General features: G+C 43.6%; 1 protein-coding gene across 1 annotated transcript; it reads right to left on the bottom strand.

The window, feature by feature from the left end:
* Positions 1 to 115: 115 nt before the first annotated feature.
* SERINC3 (serine incorporator 3) lies at positions 116 to 17,083 on the bottom strand. Its single transcript, XM_066623577.1, has 10 exons — positions 16,943 to 17,083; positions 12,755 to 12,916; positions 11,280 to 11,440; positions 9,940 to 10,019; positions 7,939 to 8,076; positions 6,031 to 6,200; positions 5,234 to 5,324; positions 4,636 to 4,819; positions 3,325 to 3,552; positions 116 to 939 (listed from the first exon to the last, which is right to left on the bottom strand). The coding sequence occupies exons 1-10, from the start codon at positions 16,979 to 16,981 to the stop codon at positions 801 to 803; spliced, it is 1,392 nt and encodes a 463-aa protein (XP_066479674.1). The 5' UTR covers positions 16,982 to 17,083; the 3' UTR covers positions 116 to 800.
* Positions 17,084 to 20,739: the final 3,656 nt, after the last annotated feature.

Genomic DNA, 20,739 nt, shown 5'->3' with positions numbered 1-20,739 from the left:
GAAGTCTGACAGAGTGCAAAAACTTGTTTCTATGTGTGAACCTACTATTTAGAATGAAGCCACAAACAGCCCAAACAAGCTGAAGTCACTAGAAAACAAGACACTGAATACTTCATTTTAATCAAATTTCTTTATAGTGCAAATATTAAATGCCAAGATTAATACACTGGCTTTTGCAAGCATTGCCAATAGTAGAAAAACAGTGCTTTAGGCAATTTTTTCCATTTTAATATAATGGTTAAAGCTCACTGGATACCATATTAATTGAAAAACACCAGCAAACACTGAACTCTAGCAGAAATTGAATGTGTTTTCTATAAAATTAAGATTTCTACACTGATTTTAAAAGTCGCTAATTTTAAACTTGCTACACAGCACAAGCCCACTGTTCTCTGTTAAGAACAGGAGTGACTACCTATTAAAAAGAGGATGCACTTGATAGATTTTCAAGAACTGGAATGTACAGACTTGCAGTATGGCTTTCACTTCCATACACTGAAGCATTAGGACATCTTTTAAAATATATTACTTTCAGTTCAGACTTTCCTCCAACATGGTATGTGGTGCAACACTATAGGCATTTTTCCAAAACAGCACAGCTGTAGCCTAATAAAGCTAGCTTGAATTAATCAAAATGTATAGTTAGATTTTTACATCAAGCATTATGAAAAACAGCAGCTTTCTCGCCACCTGTATGTTGCAGGAAAGATGGCTGGAGCTTTAGGCTAGAACCAATACAGAATATTTGGCTGTTAGCAGAGAAGAACTTTATATTTCCATCCTTTCAGGGAAGTCGTCATTTAATTGAAGTCACGATTGGTAAGGATAAGAGGTGCCACTAAGGTCCAGATGTAAAGAAGGAGACACACCCAACTTGAGGCTATCTTCACCCAGACTGCTGGCCATTTGCTTGTCAGAGTTTTCGATTCTGCATCAGGGCTGTGCAAAATAAAGCCATAGATGGAAAGTCTCAAGACTACAGAACATAGTTCTTATTCCTAGTGCACAACTCAATCAGAAAAGCAGTAGGTGAGAAATTAAAAGATGCAGTTACCAGTGTTGCTAGATATCCTTTCCCAATAAAACTTTCATCCACAGGTTGCTATGCTTAGCAGAATGCATGCAAGCCAAAGAGGTATGCATACACAGATCCAGTCCCAACAGATAAAGAAGCTCAAACAGAGGCATTGAGAACTGGCAAGATACTTGTGGAGTCTCCTGTATTCAGTGGAGCTGATGCACCCAAAATGGGGACAGTAGTCCTAGTGAAATCACTACTGTGTCTTAGGAAAGTTCTGAACAAAGGCTAAAGTAACAAATTTCCTCCCCTCAGTGCTTTGGAGAAAAAAATATGCATGAAAGCTGTGATATAGCACAAATTGGTTTAAAAGGGCAGTTATGATTTAGAGAGCAATCTAAACCTGCGCTGGAACAGGCAAGCCAGGAGGCTTGCGCTGCATCCAAGGCAGGTTTGTGGCCAGCAGCAGCTCAGCCAGATCCAAGGGGAAACTCTTCCCCTTACCCCTGGGTAAGGGCTGCTGGCCCCAATGGGTCTCCTCAGACCTGCACCACTTCTGGAGGTAGCGCAAGTCCGAGGAGAGTGGAGAGGCTTGAAGGCGCTCCATTCACCCCGGGGACAGGGGTTGGGATCTGGATAACTGCCAGGTCCCAGCCCTGCCCCCGGCTCCCCACAAGCCCACCCTCCCAGGAACGCCTCTGTCCCTCCTCCCTACTCCCCCCCCCACAACCTTTTCCATTGCATCAGCTCAAGAGCAGATGCAACCAGCTCGAAGCAGGCCGATGCAGAGGCCTCTGTCAGCCTCCACAGGCCAGCACTTCTCAGAGTGACAGCCTGGCTTCCTCCCACGGATGCGCAAACGTGCTTTACAGCACCTTTGCAACCCTCCCAGGCCAGCCCAAGTCATTGTTAGGATTGCGCCTTTAGTTTATTAAAATGAACTGAAGGAACATGAGGCTGACTATATAAGCTGATGGCCAGTAAATAGCAGAATGCACTGCATTGGGTTGTGTCAGGTGCTGGGCTAAAGCTTAGCATCTTTACCAGCGAAAAGTGGCCATTACTATTCAAATAGCTACTATGTCATTGGTTTTCAGAGGTGCTTTGCCCATGTGTTAGTCTTTCCCATAGGTTTCAAGCATAAGGCCCACAAGCCAAACACAGCTTCCTTTCATAATTGGGCTCTCTCGTATCCTGAAAACATGAACAATATTTGCACATTTTCTCTTCTGTCATTTGCAGCTAATGAGTTTCTATGTGAGAATGATGTTGGGTTTATTTCTGGCCATGATCTGCTCAAAAAACAGCACTTCCAGCTTAATGATGTCACTTCTGGCCCTCAGCAGGTACCTTGAATGCTAACTTCAGCCTTCTGTATGAAACAAGTTTGACTGTTGTTGGTCTATTCATGGTCTATTCCATAATCAAACAGCAAACATAACTCCCCCCTGACTGCTTCCTACAATATTCATCAGAGTGCTTTACAAGTCTTACCCATAAAAACCCAGCAAGCCTGGGAGAACTTGGATCATCCACATGCATCATGAATCAGATATGAACTAATGATACTATGATAACACAAGCCTCAAATTTGAGCAAAGGTTAGGCTGATCTAGGTACTCCACTGTTAAAAAGTCTCAAAGTATATACTATTTCCTGCTCTACAGAAGTAAGAATTACAACTCAAGCAGAAGTAGAAGAGAGGTATGAACTACAAGCTTCCAACTCAAGTTATCAATTCAGTCATGAAGTCACTGGGTGATCTTGGACAAGCCATTCTGCCACAGAAGCCACACTCACCAAGAATAGGGGGATAATACTGTTTTTAAAAAAAAATAAATAACTAGGCTGTTTCAGTAGCTTCTGCATAGGAAGTGCTTTGGGTATTCTGACTAGTCAACTGATAATAGTTGTACTTCCTGTGTACAGACCAGTGACACGTGGTGAGGTCCAAGGCTGGGGGGGGGGCAGACCCAGAAGTATAATGGTGCTGTCATGTGATCACCCCACAAGGTATTTGGGGGGCCGCTCCATCATCTACACCAGGGGTCTCTTCTGTAATCCCCGGCCTCCTCTGTGATCATGCAGTCACTTAGAAACCAGGTGGAGTGTGTGAACAATCACAGGAGAAACTGAGCTGCCCCTACAAGCTCTAGTCTCTCCCTGTATGCGATGCTGTTTGCACTGGAACAGGGCAGGGCAGGCACTGCCTTTCCTGACCACACATTCCTGGTACAGACTCTTCCACCACTTTAGCTAAAAAAAATGTAAATACAAGACTTAAAATCCTATGGTGCAATTCTTACCTGTACCAATTGGTAAGAGTCATCATGATATACAGGGAAGCCAGAAACAGCATGAAGTGAAAGAAGGCATAGCTGTACTGGACAGCATCCTTTTCATTGTCGAAGACCCGCCGGGGTTCTCCATCTTCTACATCACCACCAGGACTACCTGTAGCATCATCCAGTATGACAGCATCACTTGCAGACATGGTCAGCTTGTTCACTTGGCTGTTGTTAGAAGATCGGATGCTGTAAAACAGACCCGGGGGGTGGGGGGACATTTTGATTCATGAATAGGAAAGCTGCTGCTAAATTATAGAACAGATTGGCAACAAATGTTTAAGAATTCTTTGGATCCTCATCATTTCAGAGTGATGGACTGACGTACATGATGTTAGCCTACTGCTGAAACTAAACAGGTCTGGTCATGTAAGCTGCCTGGAAGGGAGATCACCTGGGTTGGGAATCAGGCACAAGTCACTCCAGGACTAATGTGTACAGAGCCAGCCCTCCAACTGGACCCAAGAGTTAAGAGTCATTTTGGGAAGTGGGCAATACACCAACGGATAGCAGCAACATGTGTGAGAAACAGCATTAATGCTACCACAACTGGCTACTTCGGTCCTTTGAAGAGGACAGCAGAGCAAGGCAGGGGAAGGTTCCTGACCCTGTCACCTTCTTCAAAGGGTACAAACAGTTGACTGGGGCAGGAGGTGACAGAGATAAGCCCACTGCCACTACAAAGGTGGCAGGGAGGCAAGCAAGCATGCTGCCTACTTCCCCAAGTCAGTGGAGATCACAGGGTAAACATAGATTACAAACTGAGCCCCCCAAAATTGGGGTGGTCCCACAAGTTGGGCTTAGGTGCTACAGAGGCTTAAACCAGGCAAGGTTAAGTGTAACAAACATCCAAAAAGAGGATTTCTTTTTCTTTTTTTTTTTACACTGAAACTGAAAAGCAAATACAAACCCAAGATCTCGCCACCCAAAAGTCAGTTGTGTCTGCAAAAACCAGTATTTACCATAAGAGAACTGCCAGAAATCTGAAGACTAGTTCATATACCATTTCATTGGTGGCAGAAGCACCTTGTAACTAGCAATTCTCCCATTTGAATATAAGTAGTCTTATGGTCACTTACTCAAAATTTCCTTTACGTTTAGTGAGGTAGAGATAATGCATCTCTCTACCCCTACAGGTATACCCATGATGCCATTTTTCAAGCCACGTGAAGCTAGACTGAGTCCTGTGGGTTCAGACAACTTTCACACAGGCACTATACACACACGTCTTGCTTGCCTGCAGCTTAGTAAAGCTTAAAGTTCAGATCTTACCTAGAGTACAAGAGACAAACTACAAATATAACAAGCCCAACAATGCTCTGTGCATCCCACCACTGTGGGGATTTTTGTGGTGAAGGAGTAGGAACAACAGGAACAGTGGTAGCATTTGCTGGGACAGAAGTTGGTGCAGCTATCTGGCTGATGATGTTCAGAAGACTTGGATTACAGGTGCGATCTGGAAGAAATGTTTCACAACATACACAGCAGCTTAATAGCCATTTTTAAGATAATGTTTAGGAAGCATTTACTGTCTGGTAACATATTGAGATATCTGTATTTGTCAAGTAATTTTGGAGAGTCTTCACAAAGAAGTCCTGCCATTATACTAATTCAAAACTCGCTAAATCTAAACTCCCAGGGAATTTGTAGCTTTAACAATGCAATGGATTATGTTTTCCCAGTATCTTGCCTTGCCAGTAATTGTGTACTGGCAGTTTAAGTAATTTAGGAAGCCTGCATTGCTCCAGTCCCCAGTGTACTCTGAACTCCCCCCCCCAAAGATTCAGTAGAATGTTTTTTTCCTGAAGCAGCTTCCACGACTCCCATCATCACTTTGAAGAAATGACCACTTGCACTCATGAAAGCTTACCAGGCTCATTAGACATGGCTGACCAAGTGAGATACATGGTGTACAGAGTAATGACAGATGATTGAAGAAGTCCAGACTGAGGCTGGTGTTCCTGTTAAAAAATCCAAAACAAGAATACTGATAAGGCACAAGCAAATTTGAGAAACACAACAATGGTGGATTGCTTGTTAGTTTTAAGTTAAAAAGCCTTGACGAATATATTTCAGATTCTGCTACCAGTTTTGGAACGTGCATACAATATAATTGCAAGCATGGTCAGAATCACAGTACTTGGAGCATTTAGGAACCACATTTCAGACTCCACAAATAGTTGTTCCATCCATGCTTCCTGACTCATTTGTACATTGTGTGAATATACAGTACTTTTTTGTACAGCCTCCATACAACTTTGACTTCAAACTTTGACTCGCTCTGGGCCTGCAGTAAGGGTTCGCAAACCCTTTATGTGCTTTATGGCACATGTGCAACAGTGTATACCAGCAGTAAGCCGGCACACACTGTTCAAGATCAAGCCCTTAAAGAAGTATACTATATCTCAGCTATTTTAATTCAAAAGCATAGAAAAATGAACATTAAATCCTACAGTACTATCAGCAAGTGTTTTGCAATTTATATAAGACTACCTAACAAAATGTTTTTTGGTTTCCATCCCCCCCCCCCAAACACACACACTCCAATATAATCTTACAAGTGTTTGTAGGTTGTTTTAAAGCTACAACTCTCTCTAGAGAGATTAAACAGACTAACACATAAATCAGCATGCTTCAGACAAGAGCCCTTCAGAGAATGCATCATACCTGGACTTTGGGAAGGATTGATATGATTGAGACAGCAATGCACAGGATCATATTAAAGCTGATGAAAAACTTGTTCTCAGGACAGCCATCAGGTTTTGTGTAGAAGACATAAAAGAGCACCACAGCAATGATGGACAGGATGTAGTGCAAGCTAGTACACGTCAGCAGAGCTGAAGAGAACACATACACCAATTATGACATGCAATGCTAAGTTATACAAAACACAGCATATGGTAAAATTTTCAATACATTTACTAGGGCTCTAGTTGTTCAAAGCTGGAAGACATGAGGACTCCTTTGTCATTTCCCTCTGCAAAGTTCACAATTACCACAGATACTCACCTATAAGTCGATCTCACAGATAATCAAGGGCAGGTTTTGAGCCCCAAACCATGGAATTTTCTATGACCCGTGGATAAGTTGAGGGTTAAACTTAAGGGGGGTCTGACTATAATTTTGTCTGATTTTACCCGAGGCCAGATCCTGAAAAATAACCTTCCAGTAATTGTTACCTAAAAACTGTACAGTTTCTAATTTATTAAAAATACAATAAAAGATCATAAGATGCATTTTTGTTCATTAACTTTTAAAATCGTGGTCTTCACAACATTTGTGTAAACACTGTCAGAGTAAGTGTTGTGCCTGTAAACAACATACCAGTAGAACCATTAGTCAATCCTTCTTTAAGGTGCCTGGTGTGTTAAGCCAGAGGCTCTACATATAACATGCAACATAAAACATGCAATTGGGAGTGTGCAGTTCAGTTCACAGCAGGAAGACAAACAACAAGGACTGAGCTGCACACAGTTGCAATCCTCTTTACTCAGAAGTAGACCCACTGCTTTCCATGGGTGTTATTCTTAAGCAATGGTGCATTGCAGCCTGGGACCTTGTTTCAGATGGAAATGAGGATCACATCCTGGGGTTTTAAAAACCAGACCCCTAAACTTGGGGGTGAAATTCTTTGCAAATGACTTGCCAGGAATGTTCAGAGGCAGCAGCAAAAGGAGGCATTTCTCTTCTCCAAACTGGAAGGGAGACAAAGGGGCTTCTGGGAATTGTGGGGAGGCTTTGTGGGAGTATGTGCTGCATTCCATAGCAGCAGCCCATACAGACTACAGTTCCCAGAAGCGCCTTCACTTCCCTTCCTGTCTGGAGAAGAGGCTAAAATGGCTGCCTCTGAATACCGTAATTACTGGTAAAAATTCTCTTTTTTCTCCACCTGCTTCCTGCTTCTCAGCCCATTTCCAGGCCCCCTCCCCAACTTCACCAGACAGCTGCTGAGCTTCCATAAGCTTCCCAGAAGCTCCCAGAGGATCCTGCTTCATTTACTGCATTGACCTGGGTATAAGTCGACCCAGAATCTCAGGCTCCATTTTTAGGCATACATTTTTCGACCTATAGGCGAGTATGTGCTGTGGGTGAGTTGCGGGTTATGTCATAGATGCAAATTCTTAATTCAGATGGCTGCCTCTGCTTCTCACTATGAAGCCTGTATAATCTTTGGAGTGCTTTATAATCACATCAACATCTTAAGTACTATTCCCATTGTGTAAAATATGAGACAGGGAGTCTGAAGAAGAGCAACTGTTTGACCTGTTCAAACACAGAAAAAACTTTAACAAAGCCAGGATTCAAATGAGAGAAGTCCTTCATAAAGATTGTCCCAACTTCCTATGCCATACTTAAAAACACTTTGTGTTTTGGTTGTGGCATGTCAGCAACAGTGTTTCTCAGAATTCATTTGATCATGATCAAAGTTTACTTTATTAGGTATGAACTGGTTCTGTATACTGTCAATTCTACTGCTACAGATGTCCAATTAAAAAGAAAAAAGGTTTCATATTGAGCAGCATATAAACAGCCCTTTGTTCAATTTTGGCTATTCATCAGCTAAATGCTACTTACCAGCATACCAGCATCTGGCATTTCCCTCTTCCATTCGATCAACCCAGGATTCGTTCCAGGAATGAGCAAAATCTACAAGCAGTACCAGCTGGATGAGAATGAAGCAGAAAGCACCAGCAGTGCCAATTGCAAACAATGCTGGGGAAAAAGCACAGTGAGTTATTGATCAGTCTTTGGCAGACATCAGATAGCCACCCATTTCCTGCCTTGATCTGCAGAACATGGGGGGAGGCAGCACGATGTGAATACCTAAGATTTTTACAATATTTTTGAAGACTTAGAGAAACTGTCCAGGGATTTAGCATAAGAGCACTCCTACACACTGAGTATGTCTGCTTTGAATCACAACCTTAGTTTGCAAACTATGAACACTAGAGATACCTATTTCAAGTTCCCAGGTTAAGTGCTTAAATCAGGGCTTTTCAAATTGGGGCACTGTGACACCCCAGCCTGTGAGCCCTGACCTCTGTCCCCTTAAGGGGCAGCCTGGAGGAAGGGAGGCGGCAGCGGCACGATCCCCAGGATCATGCCGCCCAGGGTGGGCTGCAGGAGCTTGGGTGCACTTACCCAAGCCTCCTGCAGCCGACGCGACCTGCAGCAGGACTCCCCGCAGCAGTGAAAGTAAATGCGGAGCGATCGTGCTCCACTTCCGCTTTAGCCTGTAAATACCTCCAGTTATCACACTAATAAAAAAGGTATCTTGCAGGACACAAATCTATAGGGAATCATTTTTAGAGCAGCAGCCATCTTCAGCTCTAACTCACAAAAGGTCATGAGTGAGCATAAAGGGCTTTCTCTATTTTATTTGTTTAATCATCACCCAAATGGTAGGGTCAAACTGACCAGAGAAGTGGAAAAAATAAATGCTCCTTTCACTTCAGATTTTGTCCTTAACCTTGATGAGGCCAACTGTCCTGTAGTGTTTCTTGTCTGCACCATCTTGTAATTTTTTGTGTGAACTGGAATTGCAGAATACTCTGGAATTGCAGAATACCCCAATTGCACTGAATACGAAACTTGAATTAACATGCTGGTTTCGTTTTGTATGTACAAAAAATATCACTTCACCCCATTACTATTACTGCTTTTGATTTCTACACTGCCAAACAGAAATATGTGCTGAAGTGTGGATATTTTTTTCTTTGCAGTTGGTGTCTAGCTCTAGGTAATCTACCCAGGTTGCTGTTTGACATTGGGGTACATTAGACCCCTATTCAGGATCAGTAAAGCGCAATTTTTACTTAGGCCAGTGTTAAATGTATCACAGAACGTTAGAGTTTACAGGTAGCCTTGCAATGCAACTGCTCAGTGCAAGTGACTACAAAATATGCTGTCTTTTCATGGAGAAACACTCAAGGAACTGATTTAACTAAGTCATACAGGCTACACAACAGGAACATGTTTCTTTTAGCACAAGATTCATATGCAACAGCTTAAAACTAATCATTTGGTAATAAGGGGTCAGAACACCTCTCTGCTCCTACCCCTTGTCACACATACTCTAGGAAATTACTCCCTGCATTGTTTACGTGATTATGACTTAAGCGATAGGGTAGGCAGCTGCTTCTAAGCAGCTTATAAACCTAGCAGGACAGACCAGCTGCGTTAATGTCCAGACACACAATAATGCCAATTTCCATCACCCCTCAGCCCACAAACATATTCATAAGTTTATAGGTCTCTTTCCAAATATCTCCACAAACTTATTAAAAGTACAAAATGGCGGTCTTGCAAAATTGGCCTCATCAGACAGTTGGATGCTACAGCTGACTGGCTCTCACCACATTTGTGACTACTCTATGGAGAGCTTACAAGCTACTGCCACAGCCACATGGCAAATGGTCATCTGACTTCACCATCAGCAAATACTCAACATCACTAACATCTTCCTCACAAACAAACCTGAAGATCAGCTAAATGCCTTCAAATAACAGACAAAAACCCCTCAGCTCTGCTACAATTCAAGAAACGTTTGGATTTCCTTCACCACGTGCACCTTACCTGTTGTGAAAGGCCCTTCTGGAATGTAGAATGCTCCAACCATGATGCCAACAATTGCAGCTATTTTGAAGAACCAAAACCTGTTTTTTAATTTAATAAGAAAGAACACTGAAGGTATATTTTTGCCTTTAGCTAGAATCCTCCTACCTAAGCTAACCAATTTAAGTGTTTAAGATGTCCAACAACAATAGATTGTAGGTATAGATAAGGGGTCAGCAAACTATGGCCTGCGGGCTGGGTCTAGCCTGTCACCCAAAGCCATCCAGCCTGTGAGGAGCTTGGCTCAGGAAGCAAAGCCTCCCACCCAATCTGCCATACACCAGACAGGGAATGGTAGAGCTACCTGTCCAGGCTCGTGGCAAGAGGCTTCATCTCTGAGTGCAGCTGCTTTGGACAGCTTGACTAATTAGAAGTTTGGCAATGACACCAGTGCCAAACACCTGTCCCCTTTGCCCAGAAAGGTTGTCACCCCTGGTATAAATAATCCCTAAATGAGACCCAGTTCTCTAGCTCATGTCTGTTAGCAGACACTCTTCATGAGCCCTTCCCAGAAACATGAACTTAAGATTTCTTAAGAGTGCATCATCAAGAAGGAAAATTAGAAAAAAATGCTTGAGGAGGTTAGTACCTACTACAGCAAGTCTAAAATAATTCATACTGTAATGGGAGAAGGGGTGCAGTAGTATGTAAAAGGCAATTCCTAATACCCTAGCTCTTAGAAAACAGACACTCAAATATGGGCAAAACAGCATTTCTATTTGAATTAGTTATTTTTAAGGAAGGATTTTGACTGGATTCCTTATATTTCAGGCATCATCCCAGTGAAAGGCATGGGGAAATGCCCATTTTAAGGACTTTCCTGGAAGCAAGAATATTTAATCCTTTACTGAAAAAATACAATATTAGTTAAGTCACTCCATTTATAGTCTGCAGCGAACATCATAATTTGCACCATTAAGAATTAGAGTCATAAATAGTCTTTCATTTTTCACAAATGTCTCTACCCAAGAGCTTAAAAATGACATCTTCCATGATTAAAGATTAAAAGCAAACCAACATGGTAAGAGATGGGCATTTGTTTTCTGGTGTGGCTGAAATTTGTAGTTATATCCCCATTTCACCTCACAAGGGCACATTTATACAGCCATTAACCCTGAAACAATAAAAGTATTTCTAATCTCTTCAATAAGACATTTCAGTGGCAAAATGAATGTGTAAGTTCACTAGTAGTTCAATGCTATTCAGTGTCAGTGCCATTCATTTTCTACACCCAAGTATTTTATCCTGGGAGCACAGTGTGCAAAGAAGATACCAGAAAGCCAGCCCCAATTCCAACATACCCATTGTGCACAGGAGCTCTTGGATCGTTACTAGATTTCACTTTTATCATAAGCAGGGAGAAGAGGGCAAAAAACACAGCCATAGCAAAACTGATTCGGTAAACGGCTCTGTATCCAACCAAAGCTTCACAGTCAACAAACTCATCGCAAAATCCAGGCACCTGAGAAGACAAGTTTAAGAAATACTGTACAGAGGATCTCGTCAGATGTAGATGTCTTATAGGATTAGTAGTTCTTCCACTTCTGTTGTTGCAAACAAGGGTGACAACACACAAACTACAATCCCTTTTCTCTTCATAGCAGTTATGGGTGACAGAACACTAAAAATGCCAGTATAGACTACAAAGGAAAAGAAAAGATTTAGAACTGTAGTCGTGTCACCCAAGCAGGTATTACTAAGTATTACCCTTGCAGCAAACTAAAAGAAGTTCAATGAGGCTACAACTCACAGACTCTGCACTGTTCTCTCTTAAAACCAGCAAGAGTTCCAGTTCAAGTAGTTCTCAATTTCAGTACAGGTACCACCAGTGGTACTTGAGGTGGTGTCTGGTGGTAGTTGCAGGACTCCTGGGCACCTGCCACCCAGCAGTGAGACCTGGTAGGACAGTGGTAGGAGGCTTGGCAGGCAAAGCCCCAAGGCATGCTTTTTTGTGCTCAAAAAAGCCCTCTCATTCACCTCTTACTGGTGTTTGCCACATTGCATCTGGCCTCCCAACCCAGAAGTAACTGGCAATAATGTCATCGCCAGTTACTTCCAGTGGTACTTCAAATAGGTGAACCATGTGAAGTGGTATGGTGGAGGACAGACCTTGATAAACACTGTTCTAGCTGAGAGGTACCCAAACCCCGGCCACTTGTGGCCCTCAAGGACTCCCAATCCGGCCCTCAGGGAGCCCCCAGTCTCCAATGAGCCTCTGGTCCTCTGGAGACTTGCTGGAGTCCAAGCTGGCCTGATGCAACTGCTCTCAGCATGACAGCCAACTGTTCGACCTCTTGTGTGAGCTGTGGGACGAGGGCTCCCTCCACTGCTTGCTGTTTCATGTCTGTGATGCAGCAACGGCAGCAAAGGAAAGGTCTTTTATAGGTCTTAAGCTATTGCAAGGCCTTCATTCATATAAGTTCCATCTCTAATATATTCATTAATGTAAATTTATTCAAATTTGAAATGTAAATTAATTCTTTTTTTTCCAGACCCCTGACACATTATCAGAAAGATGAAGTGACCCTCCTGCCAAAAAGTTTGGACACCCCTGTTCTAGCTTATTCTTGGAATGTTGCCCTTGGCTATTTAGACTAGACTTAAAAGTACTGGAGTATGAACCCAGTAAAGAGATAGTTCACCCCTTTCCTCTCAGCAGTTTAGAGTCAAACAGAATTACAATCTCTTGTCACTTGGTCTCTCTTGAATGCCACACATGAAATAGGTGAATGAGCACAACAGACTTATATTACAAGCAAGTCACAAAACTCAGTACCTTTTTCAACTGCTTTTCCATTCCTGGAGCCAGCATGATACATGCAACAAAAGTACTGAGGAGAAGCAGGAAGGCATAAATAAGGCGAGTCACTGTTGAGTTCTTGCTGTTGGGACAACAGCGACACAGCAGACATGATGCACCGCTGCATAAACATGGAATCTGCAAAACAGACATGCAAATGAACATATTTTACTTGTTTTAGCTCTTACATTTAAACAGAACTTGCATATGGAACTCAGCCTACCCACAGTCACTTTCTCAAAAAAAGGTACGTTTATTTTAAAAACAAAGGAATCAGACTTACAGTTGTGCAATAGCTCCAACTTATGCATACAAGTTATGTGAACACGTAATCCTTTACTGATTGGCAAACAAATAGTATAATCTGTGTCAATCATTCTCTACTTTTATAACATTTCTCTAAACTGAAGACCTACCATCTGAGATTAAGAACTGCGGCAAGATTATATGGACCACAGGTCTATAAAACTGAAACCACCACATAACCAGGTGCAAAGAGGAATTATTTTCTGTTCCCTGATGACAGTTTGCCTTTCTTATAGAATTTTTGCACGTTATCTGAACAGTGTTTTCAGCCACACTAGACGCTGTGCCAGAACCACCTTTCAGAGCGCGATACCATAGTCTTTCGAGACTGAAGGTTGCCAATACAATATATCTGAACAGTGCTTGAAGTTACAAGACAGAAATGCATAGAATGTATAGAATAAATTTCAACCACCACTGATTTCCTGTAGCCAGATACAGGCCCCTTTTGCATGGAACCCATTACAAACAACATGATCAAAGAAATTCCCAGGCCCATTTTGAACAAGTTTCACGCAGGGCATGAAAACAAGGTTAGAGAAGCAGCTAGACTGTCCCATATCTTGAAAATATGATCAAGACCTGCATATTTTTGCAGCTAATGAGTTCCTACATGAGAACAAAGTGCTTATTTCTGGCCATTATCTGCTTAAAGATGAAACTTCCTGCTTAATGATGCCACTTCCAGCCCTCAGCAGGGGCCATTAATGCTGTTTGACCCCTGTATGTAACAAGTTTGACACTCCTGCCCTAGATAGCAACTAACTACAAACTACCATCAAAAAAAGATGTAGCATCTGTTTAAAGAAAAAGGGTCACACAATTTTAAAAAGATATAAGAGAAAATGCATTTAAAACATGATTCACTATCAATACAATACTGTGTCCTGAAATTCTTGAGGGTCTTCTTATGCTTGCTGTTTAAAGCACAGAATACTTTATCTATACCACAGTTTCTGTTTATTAAACTTTTGCAACTGACAATAAAAACTCTTAATTTATTGTTAAAAAGTCAATTTGAAAAAAATAAATGGTAGTTTATGATGAGCCTGCCTATGGAAACCGCCTTGAGCCTGTGTAAAAACAGAAACAGGTGGTACATAAATATTCAAATAAATAATCCTCAAAAGCATTATTTGGAAGGGATTCTAAGTTTTGCCTAAAAGCAAGTTGCAGGCTTTTGACAGATGTTGACAAGCCCCTGACACTTATTAGGTTTCAAGTGTTATTTATTTAATGCAATTTTATTCTACTTTTCTCCTGGTGCACTCAATATACTGTATGACATGGCAAACTCATTCTGAAGCAGAAATATGAAAGCATTCTTTGTTACCCGCTCAAAATGGCAGTTCTCTCTTATCTGAAGAGACACTGCCTCTCCCTCACTCTTAACCAAATTAAGCTAGTCTCAGAATCAGTTTTTACAAGTACCTTATTTCAGAATATGCCACTGCTCTGCAGTGTTTATACACACCAGAGATCTCAAAAGTCATTTTTAAAGGCAGTGAAAAGCATTTTATTTGAAAGGCATTCAAATAAACCAATGAAGATAGATCAAAAGGGGCAAGATAAAAGGACTGTTTATATAGGAAGAGATCCTGAGAAAACCCAAACAGCTCATGTGCTAAGAAGGTTATGACTCAGCTGCCACTTCCTGGACAATGGATGATCATCATTCCTAAAGATAAAATCACAATCCTTAGAAAAGGGGAGGGAGGAGGAAAGAGAATCTCACAGTCTAAAAGAACCCTCCTCCCTTACCATAAACAAAACTGGGCAAAAAAGAACAGGGGGGGGGGAGAGAAGGACAAAGAAATCAGACAGCAACAAAAATCCAAAGAGCAACAGACAAGCAAGGTTAAAGCTATGTAGAGAATGCTCTTTGTGGACAGGAATGTTGTAGATGGCAGGAATGAAAATTAGGCAATGCCCCTGAAGTGAAGTCCTGTTTGTCCATCTGTCCCGAATCTGACACTGACCTGATCTTACTGAATGCAATATATACCAGTGTCAATGGGACACTATACCCTATGTCCAATGGGTTTGCGAATGAAATAGATTGAAGACTTCTGGACTAGAGTGCCAAGAGGTAAAGGGGGAGGCATCTGGTATACCCCTTCAGGTACCAGGAGATTGTATCCCAGACCTGCTCAGGTTCTTAGCAAATGTGCTAAAATAGCTTTCACTAGTGCCAGGATTCATGGTAACTTTTTTCTGCTCTCTCTTATATAAAAAAGAATATTTGGTTACAGTGAACAATGCTAGAAGGGTGTAACAGGGTCAGGGAGTGAGAACACAGGGTCCTTGGAGGGGTTCAATGGTGGATCCCCAGCCTCTTATTAATTTTTTTATTCATTTATTAGGGTGTGGCACATTTGAAGACCTCTGGTCTATACTGTGGACCAGTGATTTTCAACCGTTTTCCATCTCACAGCATACTGACAAGGAGGTAAAAAACTGATGGCACACCATCGGTTTTTTGACAATTGACAAGGCACACTATGCTGCAGGTGGGGGAAACAAGTCTACCTACTAATAAATGACCTTCCCCCAAACTCCCACAGCACACCTGTGGACCATTCGTGGCACACCAATGTGCCACTGCACAGTGGCTGGAAATCACTTCTGTAGACCAACAGACACATGCACAAACAACATGTCATATTGTGAGTGTCTTTACTATAAAAATGACTAATGCACTGAAACTGCATTGGAATCTCTCCTCACTGTCCTGCTGGATCTGTATAGAAGAGTGGCGCAAGATCAGGCTGAAGGCCCATCTAGTCCAGCTTCCTGTATCGCACAGTGGCCCACCACCAGGGAGCACACAAGACAACAAGGGCCCTGCATCCTGGTGCCCTCCCTTGCATCTGGCCTTTTGAGGCAGCCTAGAATCAGGAGGTTGCACATACCCATCACAGCTTGTAACCTGGGATGGACTTTTCCTCCAGAAACCTGTTCAGTCCCCTTTTAAAGGCACCCAGGCCAGGCACCATCACCACATCCTGTAGGGAGCTCCACAGACAAGTTACACACTGGTTACAGAGAATTATTTTCTTTTCTCCGCTCTCACTCTCAACAATTTTAGAGGATGTCCCCTGGTTCTGGTGTAGTGCGAGAGGGAGGAGAACACCCCTCCACCCACTCTCCCCATCCCAAGGTGTGTACGCCATCATTTTTTGCCACAGGAAGTGGTGATGACATCTCTCTTAGATGCCTTTAGGAGGGGATAGGATACATTTCTGGAGGAAAAGTCCATCACAGGTGACAAGCCGGGATGGGTGTGTGCAACCTCCTGGTTTTAGAGGTAGGCTACCTCAGAATGTCAGGTATAGGGGAGGGCACTACGATGCAGGTCTCTTGTGTGCTCCCTGGGGCATCTGGTGGGCCACTGTGAGATACAGGAGGCTGGGCCAGATGGGCCCCCTTTGCCCTGATCCAGCAGGGCTCATACTATACGTTAATTAGCCTGTGGAACTCCTTGCCACAGGATGTGGAGATGCCAACCGGTGTGCTCCCTGAGGCATCTGGTGTGCCACTGAAAGATGCAGGAGGCTGGGCCACATGGGCCTTTGGCCTGACCCAGCAGGGCTCTCCCTGTGTTTATCGCCACATCCTGCGGTAGGGAGTTCCACAGGTGACTCACCCATCATGGCTTGTAACCCAGAAGCCACTAGGCAGGCGCCCAGGGACCGGCCCGGAGGAGATGATGCTCCCCTGGGGAGCTGACAGAAAGCCACACTTCGGGGCGCCCAGAAGCTGCCCCTCGCTCTGCACCCGCCCAGCGGAGCAGCTGCGGGGCCTCCTAGGAGGAGGGCGGCGCCCCTCAGGCCATCGTCCAGAGCCCCCCGTACTCACCCAGCTGGCCAGCGAGCAGATGCCCAGCACGGCCCCCATGGTGGGAGCACCGCCGCTTCTTCCGCCTGCCTCACTCGCCGCCCCTCCCCTCCGGCTCGCGCCTGTCAACAGCGACTGCTGTGGTCGTCTGCTCGCCTGGTGTCGCCACCCTTCCGCGCCGCGCCGATTGGCCCCCCGCTTCGGTCCGCTCACGGCGAGGGGCGGGGCCTGCACACAGACGACCAATCAGCGCCCGCCTCCATGTCCGTCGCCAGCCCGGGAGAGAAAGACCGGAAAAGAAGGGAACGCTGCGGGGGCCTGGAGTGTAGTGACGAAACGACGCTGCGAGGCGTTGATTGGACAGATTCGCCTTTATTGTCGGAGATGCCCAGTAGGAGGCGCTCAGCGGGCAGGAGGGCGGGAACAAAGAGGCCAGGCCTGGGTGGGCTTTTCTGCCCATCCAACTGCCAGGAGCAGCCTCGCCGTTGCCATAGTAACAGCCTTGTCAGCGGCTGCTGCGGCTACCCTGGCGCGTGTCGTTGCCTGGCACGAGCGAGACAGTTGACCGCATCCCTGCCTCAGGCTGCTGCGTCATCCTCAGAGCATCACTGCGCCGGCCGCTCCTTTGCCCCTCAGTGTTCTCGCCAGCTTTCTTGATTGTAAGCTCCTTGGGGCAGGCCCCCCTCTCTCTCTCTCACACACACGCACACACTTTCTCCAGCTGTGTTGATTGGAAGCTCCTTGGAGCAGGCACCTCTCTCTGCCTCTATGCGTGCCTATGAAAAATTGAGAGGTGCCTGCCCCAAGGAGCTTACAATCAACACAGCTGGAGAAAGAGGGTGTGTGTGTGTGAGAGAGAGTTGCCTGCCCCAAGGAGCTTACAATCTAAAAAAGGAGAAACACTGTAAAATGCCTCCAGACTGCTGGTCCTTCATACAACTAATTTCACTGAACCCTTGTTAGTCATTGTTTGTATTTCATTTAGAGTATATACCACAGTCCCAGGACAAAGGGAGAGGACAGAGAGCCATCAAGGCCTCTCCATCAACCTAGTGCAATGGTTCTCTCAAATGTTCTTGCACCGGGACCCACTTTTTAGAATGACAGCCTGTCTGGCCACTGGAAGTGATGTCATGGCCAGTTGTGACATCACCAAGTAGAAACATTTTTTTAACACCTCCCCTGTGTGACAAAATCAAATTAATTTAGGGCACAAGCCTCTGCATGTCTACTCAGAAGTAACTCCTATTGTGTTCAGTGGGGCTTACTCCCAGGAAAGTGTGGATAGGATTGCAGTATGGTCAGCAATGCTGCATGCTTTGTAGCCATCGAAAAATGTGAGTAGATGTGCATAGGATTGGGCTCTGCCAGTCACTTTCTCTCAGCCTCACCTACCTCACAGGGTTGTTGTGAGGACAAGAGGAGGGGAGCGCTGTGTACATCGCCATGAGCTTTGTGGAGGAAGGGCGGTATAAGAATGTGAAAAAATAAATAAATTTAATTAAATTAAGTCAAAAAGTTTTTAAGTTTTCCTTATTGTAAATTTATTGTAAGCTTACTTATTGTAAGTATAAGCTTTAAAATGTATTTAAAATAAAGAAGAACCCTTCTAACCCTCCCAAGCAGTTGCTGATCCATTTTAAAAAATTCCCCCAGCATTCCAAAGGCTGCAATTCTATCCATACTTACCCAGGAGTAATCCCCATTGACTATCATTGTTACAAAGTACATACATCAGTGATTTTCAACCATTATGCCATAGCACATTGGTGTGCCCCAAATGGTCTGCAGGTGTGCAGTGGGAGTTTGGGGGATGTCATTTATTATTAGGCCCATTGAGGGATGTGAGCCCTCCCCCCAGCAGCATGGTATGCCTTGTCAATTGACGATGAACTGATGGTGTGCCTTGACCATTTTAGCGCCTTGTCAGTGTGCCATGAGTTGAAAAAGTTTGAACAGGTGACATACATAGAAGACTGTTAAAAGTACATATCTGTAGCATTTCCCCAAATGCAGTCACATATCATGGTAGCATAAAGTCTAATACAATAAAAATAAAATACACACTAACCCACCTGAAATGGGCTTGCAACCCACCTAGTGGGTCCCGCCCCACAGTTTGAGAAACACTGAACTAGTGAAACCAACTGCCATCTGGTTCTCCTCTTTCTAGAATGGCATCTGGAACCATTCTACTTGCCTGCAGCAGAAGGAAAAATTAGACAGTGAATTTATGTCATGTGGTTTGATATTTGTAAGCCACCTTGAGATCTTGAGGCCCAAATCCTAACCCACTTTCCAGCACCAGCATAGCTGTGCCAATGGGACATGTACTGCATCCAGCAGTTGGGGGGCACTCACAGAGGCCTTCTCAAAGTAAGGAAATGTTTGTTTCCTTCCCTAGGAGCTGCACTGCCCTTATGTTGATGCTGGAAAGTGGGTTAGGATTGCACCCTAAGTGGAATAAAAATAAAATTAAAAAAAAAACACTTTTCAAGAGATGTACATAGCAAGAAGGAATAGAAGGATGGTTCCCTGTCCCAAAGAGACTCACATCTAAAAAGAAACACAAAGGAGACATCCCTGGGAGGGAGGCTTTGCTGGAATGAATAAGAGTGGCTGTTACTATCTCTCTACTTACTAAATAGAAGGGCTATGACTTAAAAGGTGCCTCAGCCTAGTGACACATTGTAGTGTAACCTCCTATTATGGTCCATGTATTGCAATACTAAGGGCGCAATCCTAACGCCTTATGTCAGCGCTTTCTAGCACTGGCATAGCTGTGCCAATGGGACGTGTGCTGCATCCTGCAGTTGGGTGTCACTCACAGAGGCCTCCTCAAATTAAGGGAATGTTTGTTCCCTTACCTCAGTGCTGCATTGCGCTTTTTGCAGTGCTGGAAAGCACTGACATAAGGGGTTAGGATTGCACCCTAAATTTATTTACTCCAAAGTAAGTCCTTCTGTGTTCCATGTAAGGCTTACTCCCAGGGTCTGAGATGATGCCATATGAGTGGCTCTATAAACAATTGGAATAGATCAGCACCTGAGGGGTCCTATAATAGGATTTTGTCTTGTCTAGATAAATGAGCTTGAAATGCTTTAATTATAATGCTTTAATTATAAAATATTTGTTTTATTTATAAAAAAATTTTTTTTAATTTGTGCTTTTTCATGTTTACCAGTATAAACTTCTGAACTAGGGGAGAATTGTGGAACATGGTGAGAATATGACATATACATGTACAGGCAGATTTGAGCCATACAAGAAACTATTTGAGATATAACATGTATCTTATATCAACACTGGTAGAAGAAAACAGAGCACAGAGCAGCAGCTATCTCCCCGCCCCCCGCCCCCGTGTTCATATCACAATATAAATGTTGGAAAAATTGTAATATGTTCCAATGTCATGTTTATTGTATTATGTCAACTTGATTGGGTAGCAGTGGTGTCAAAAAGCACTCTGACCGCTTGACCTGATTCACTGACCAGTTAAACTAGAAGTACCATGTGGCACAAAACATAGTTACGTGTACTAAAGTGGCTTAAATGGAAGACTGTCTGCTTTAGTGTGCTAGATTGCAGCTATTCACTGGGGCAAAATTCTAAGTCCAAAGTTCTCCAGTTAAGTTTATTGTGGATGGTTATAGTGTGTTTTATGTGCTGTGTTTTCTTGTTCCACATGTAACTCTGGCATGGTACATCTTGGTAAGTAGTTACTGCTTTTTGCAGATGAAATGCTATACTCGAAATAGAATGTGGGGCAGCCCAATCCTCACCGGTGCTGGCGCAACCAGGCCAAATGGAGGTCTCCT

Source organism: Tiliqua scincoides, chromosome 4 (assembly GCF_035046505.1).
Source record: "Tiliqua scincoides isolate rTilSci1 chromosome 4, rTilSci1.hap2, whole genome shotgun sequence".
NCBI classification, from domain to species: domain Eukaryota; kingdom Metazoa; phylum Chordata; class Lepidosauria; order Squamata; family Scincidae; genus Tiliqua; species Tiliqua scincoides.
The sequence above is the reverse complement of the archived record's forward strand: the minus strand, read 5'-3'. Positions and strand labels throughout refer to the sequence as shown.

What these genes read in the sequence shown, in the direction of transcription:
- SERINC3 (XM_066623577.1), bottom strand. Translation starts at nt 16,981, where the DNA reads ATGGGGGCCGTGCTGGGCATCTGCTCGCTGGCCAGCTGG. An exon ending in TCTGCTCGCTGGCCAGCTGG is followed by an intron (nt 12,917 to 16,942) that starts GTGAGTACGGGG and finishes TCTGTTTTGCAG; the next exon opens with ATTCCATGTTTATGCAGCGG. An exon ending in TGCCAGATGCTGGTATGCTG is followed by an intron (nt 6,201 to 7,938) that starts GTAAGTAGCATT and finishes TGTTCTCTTCAG; the next exon opens with CTCTGCTGACGTGTACTAGC.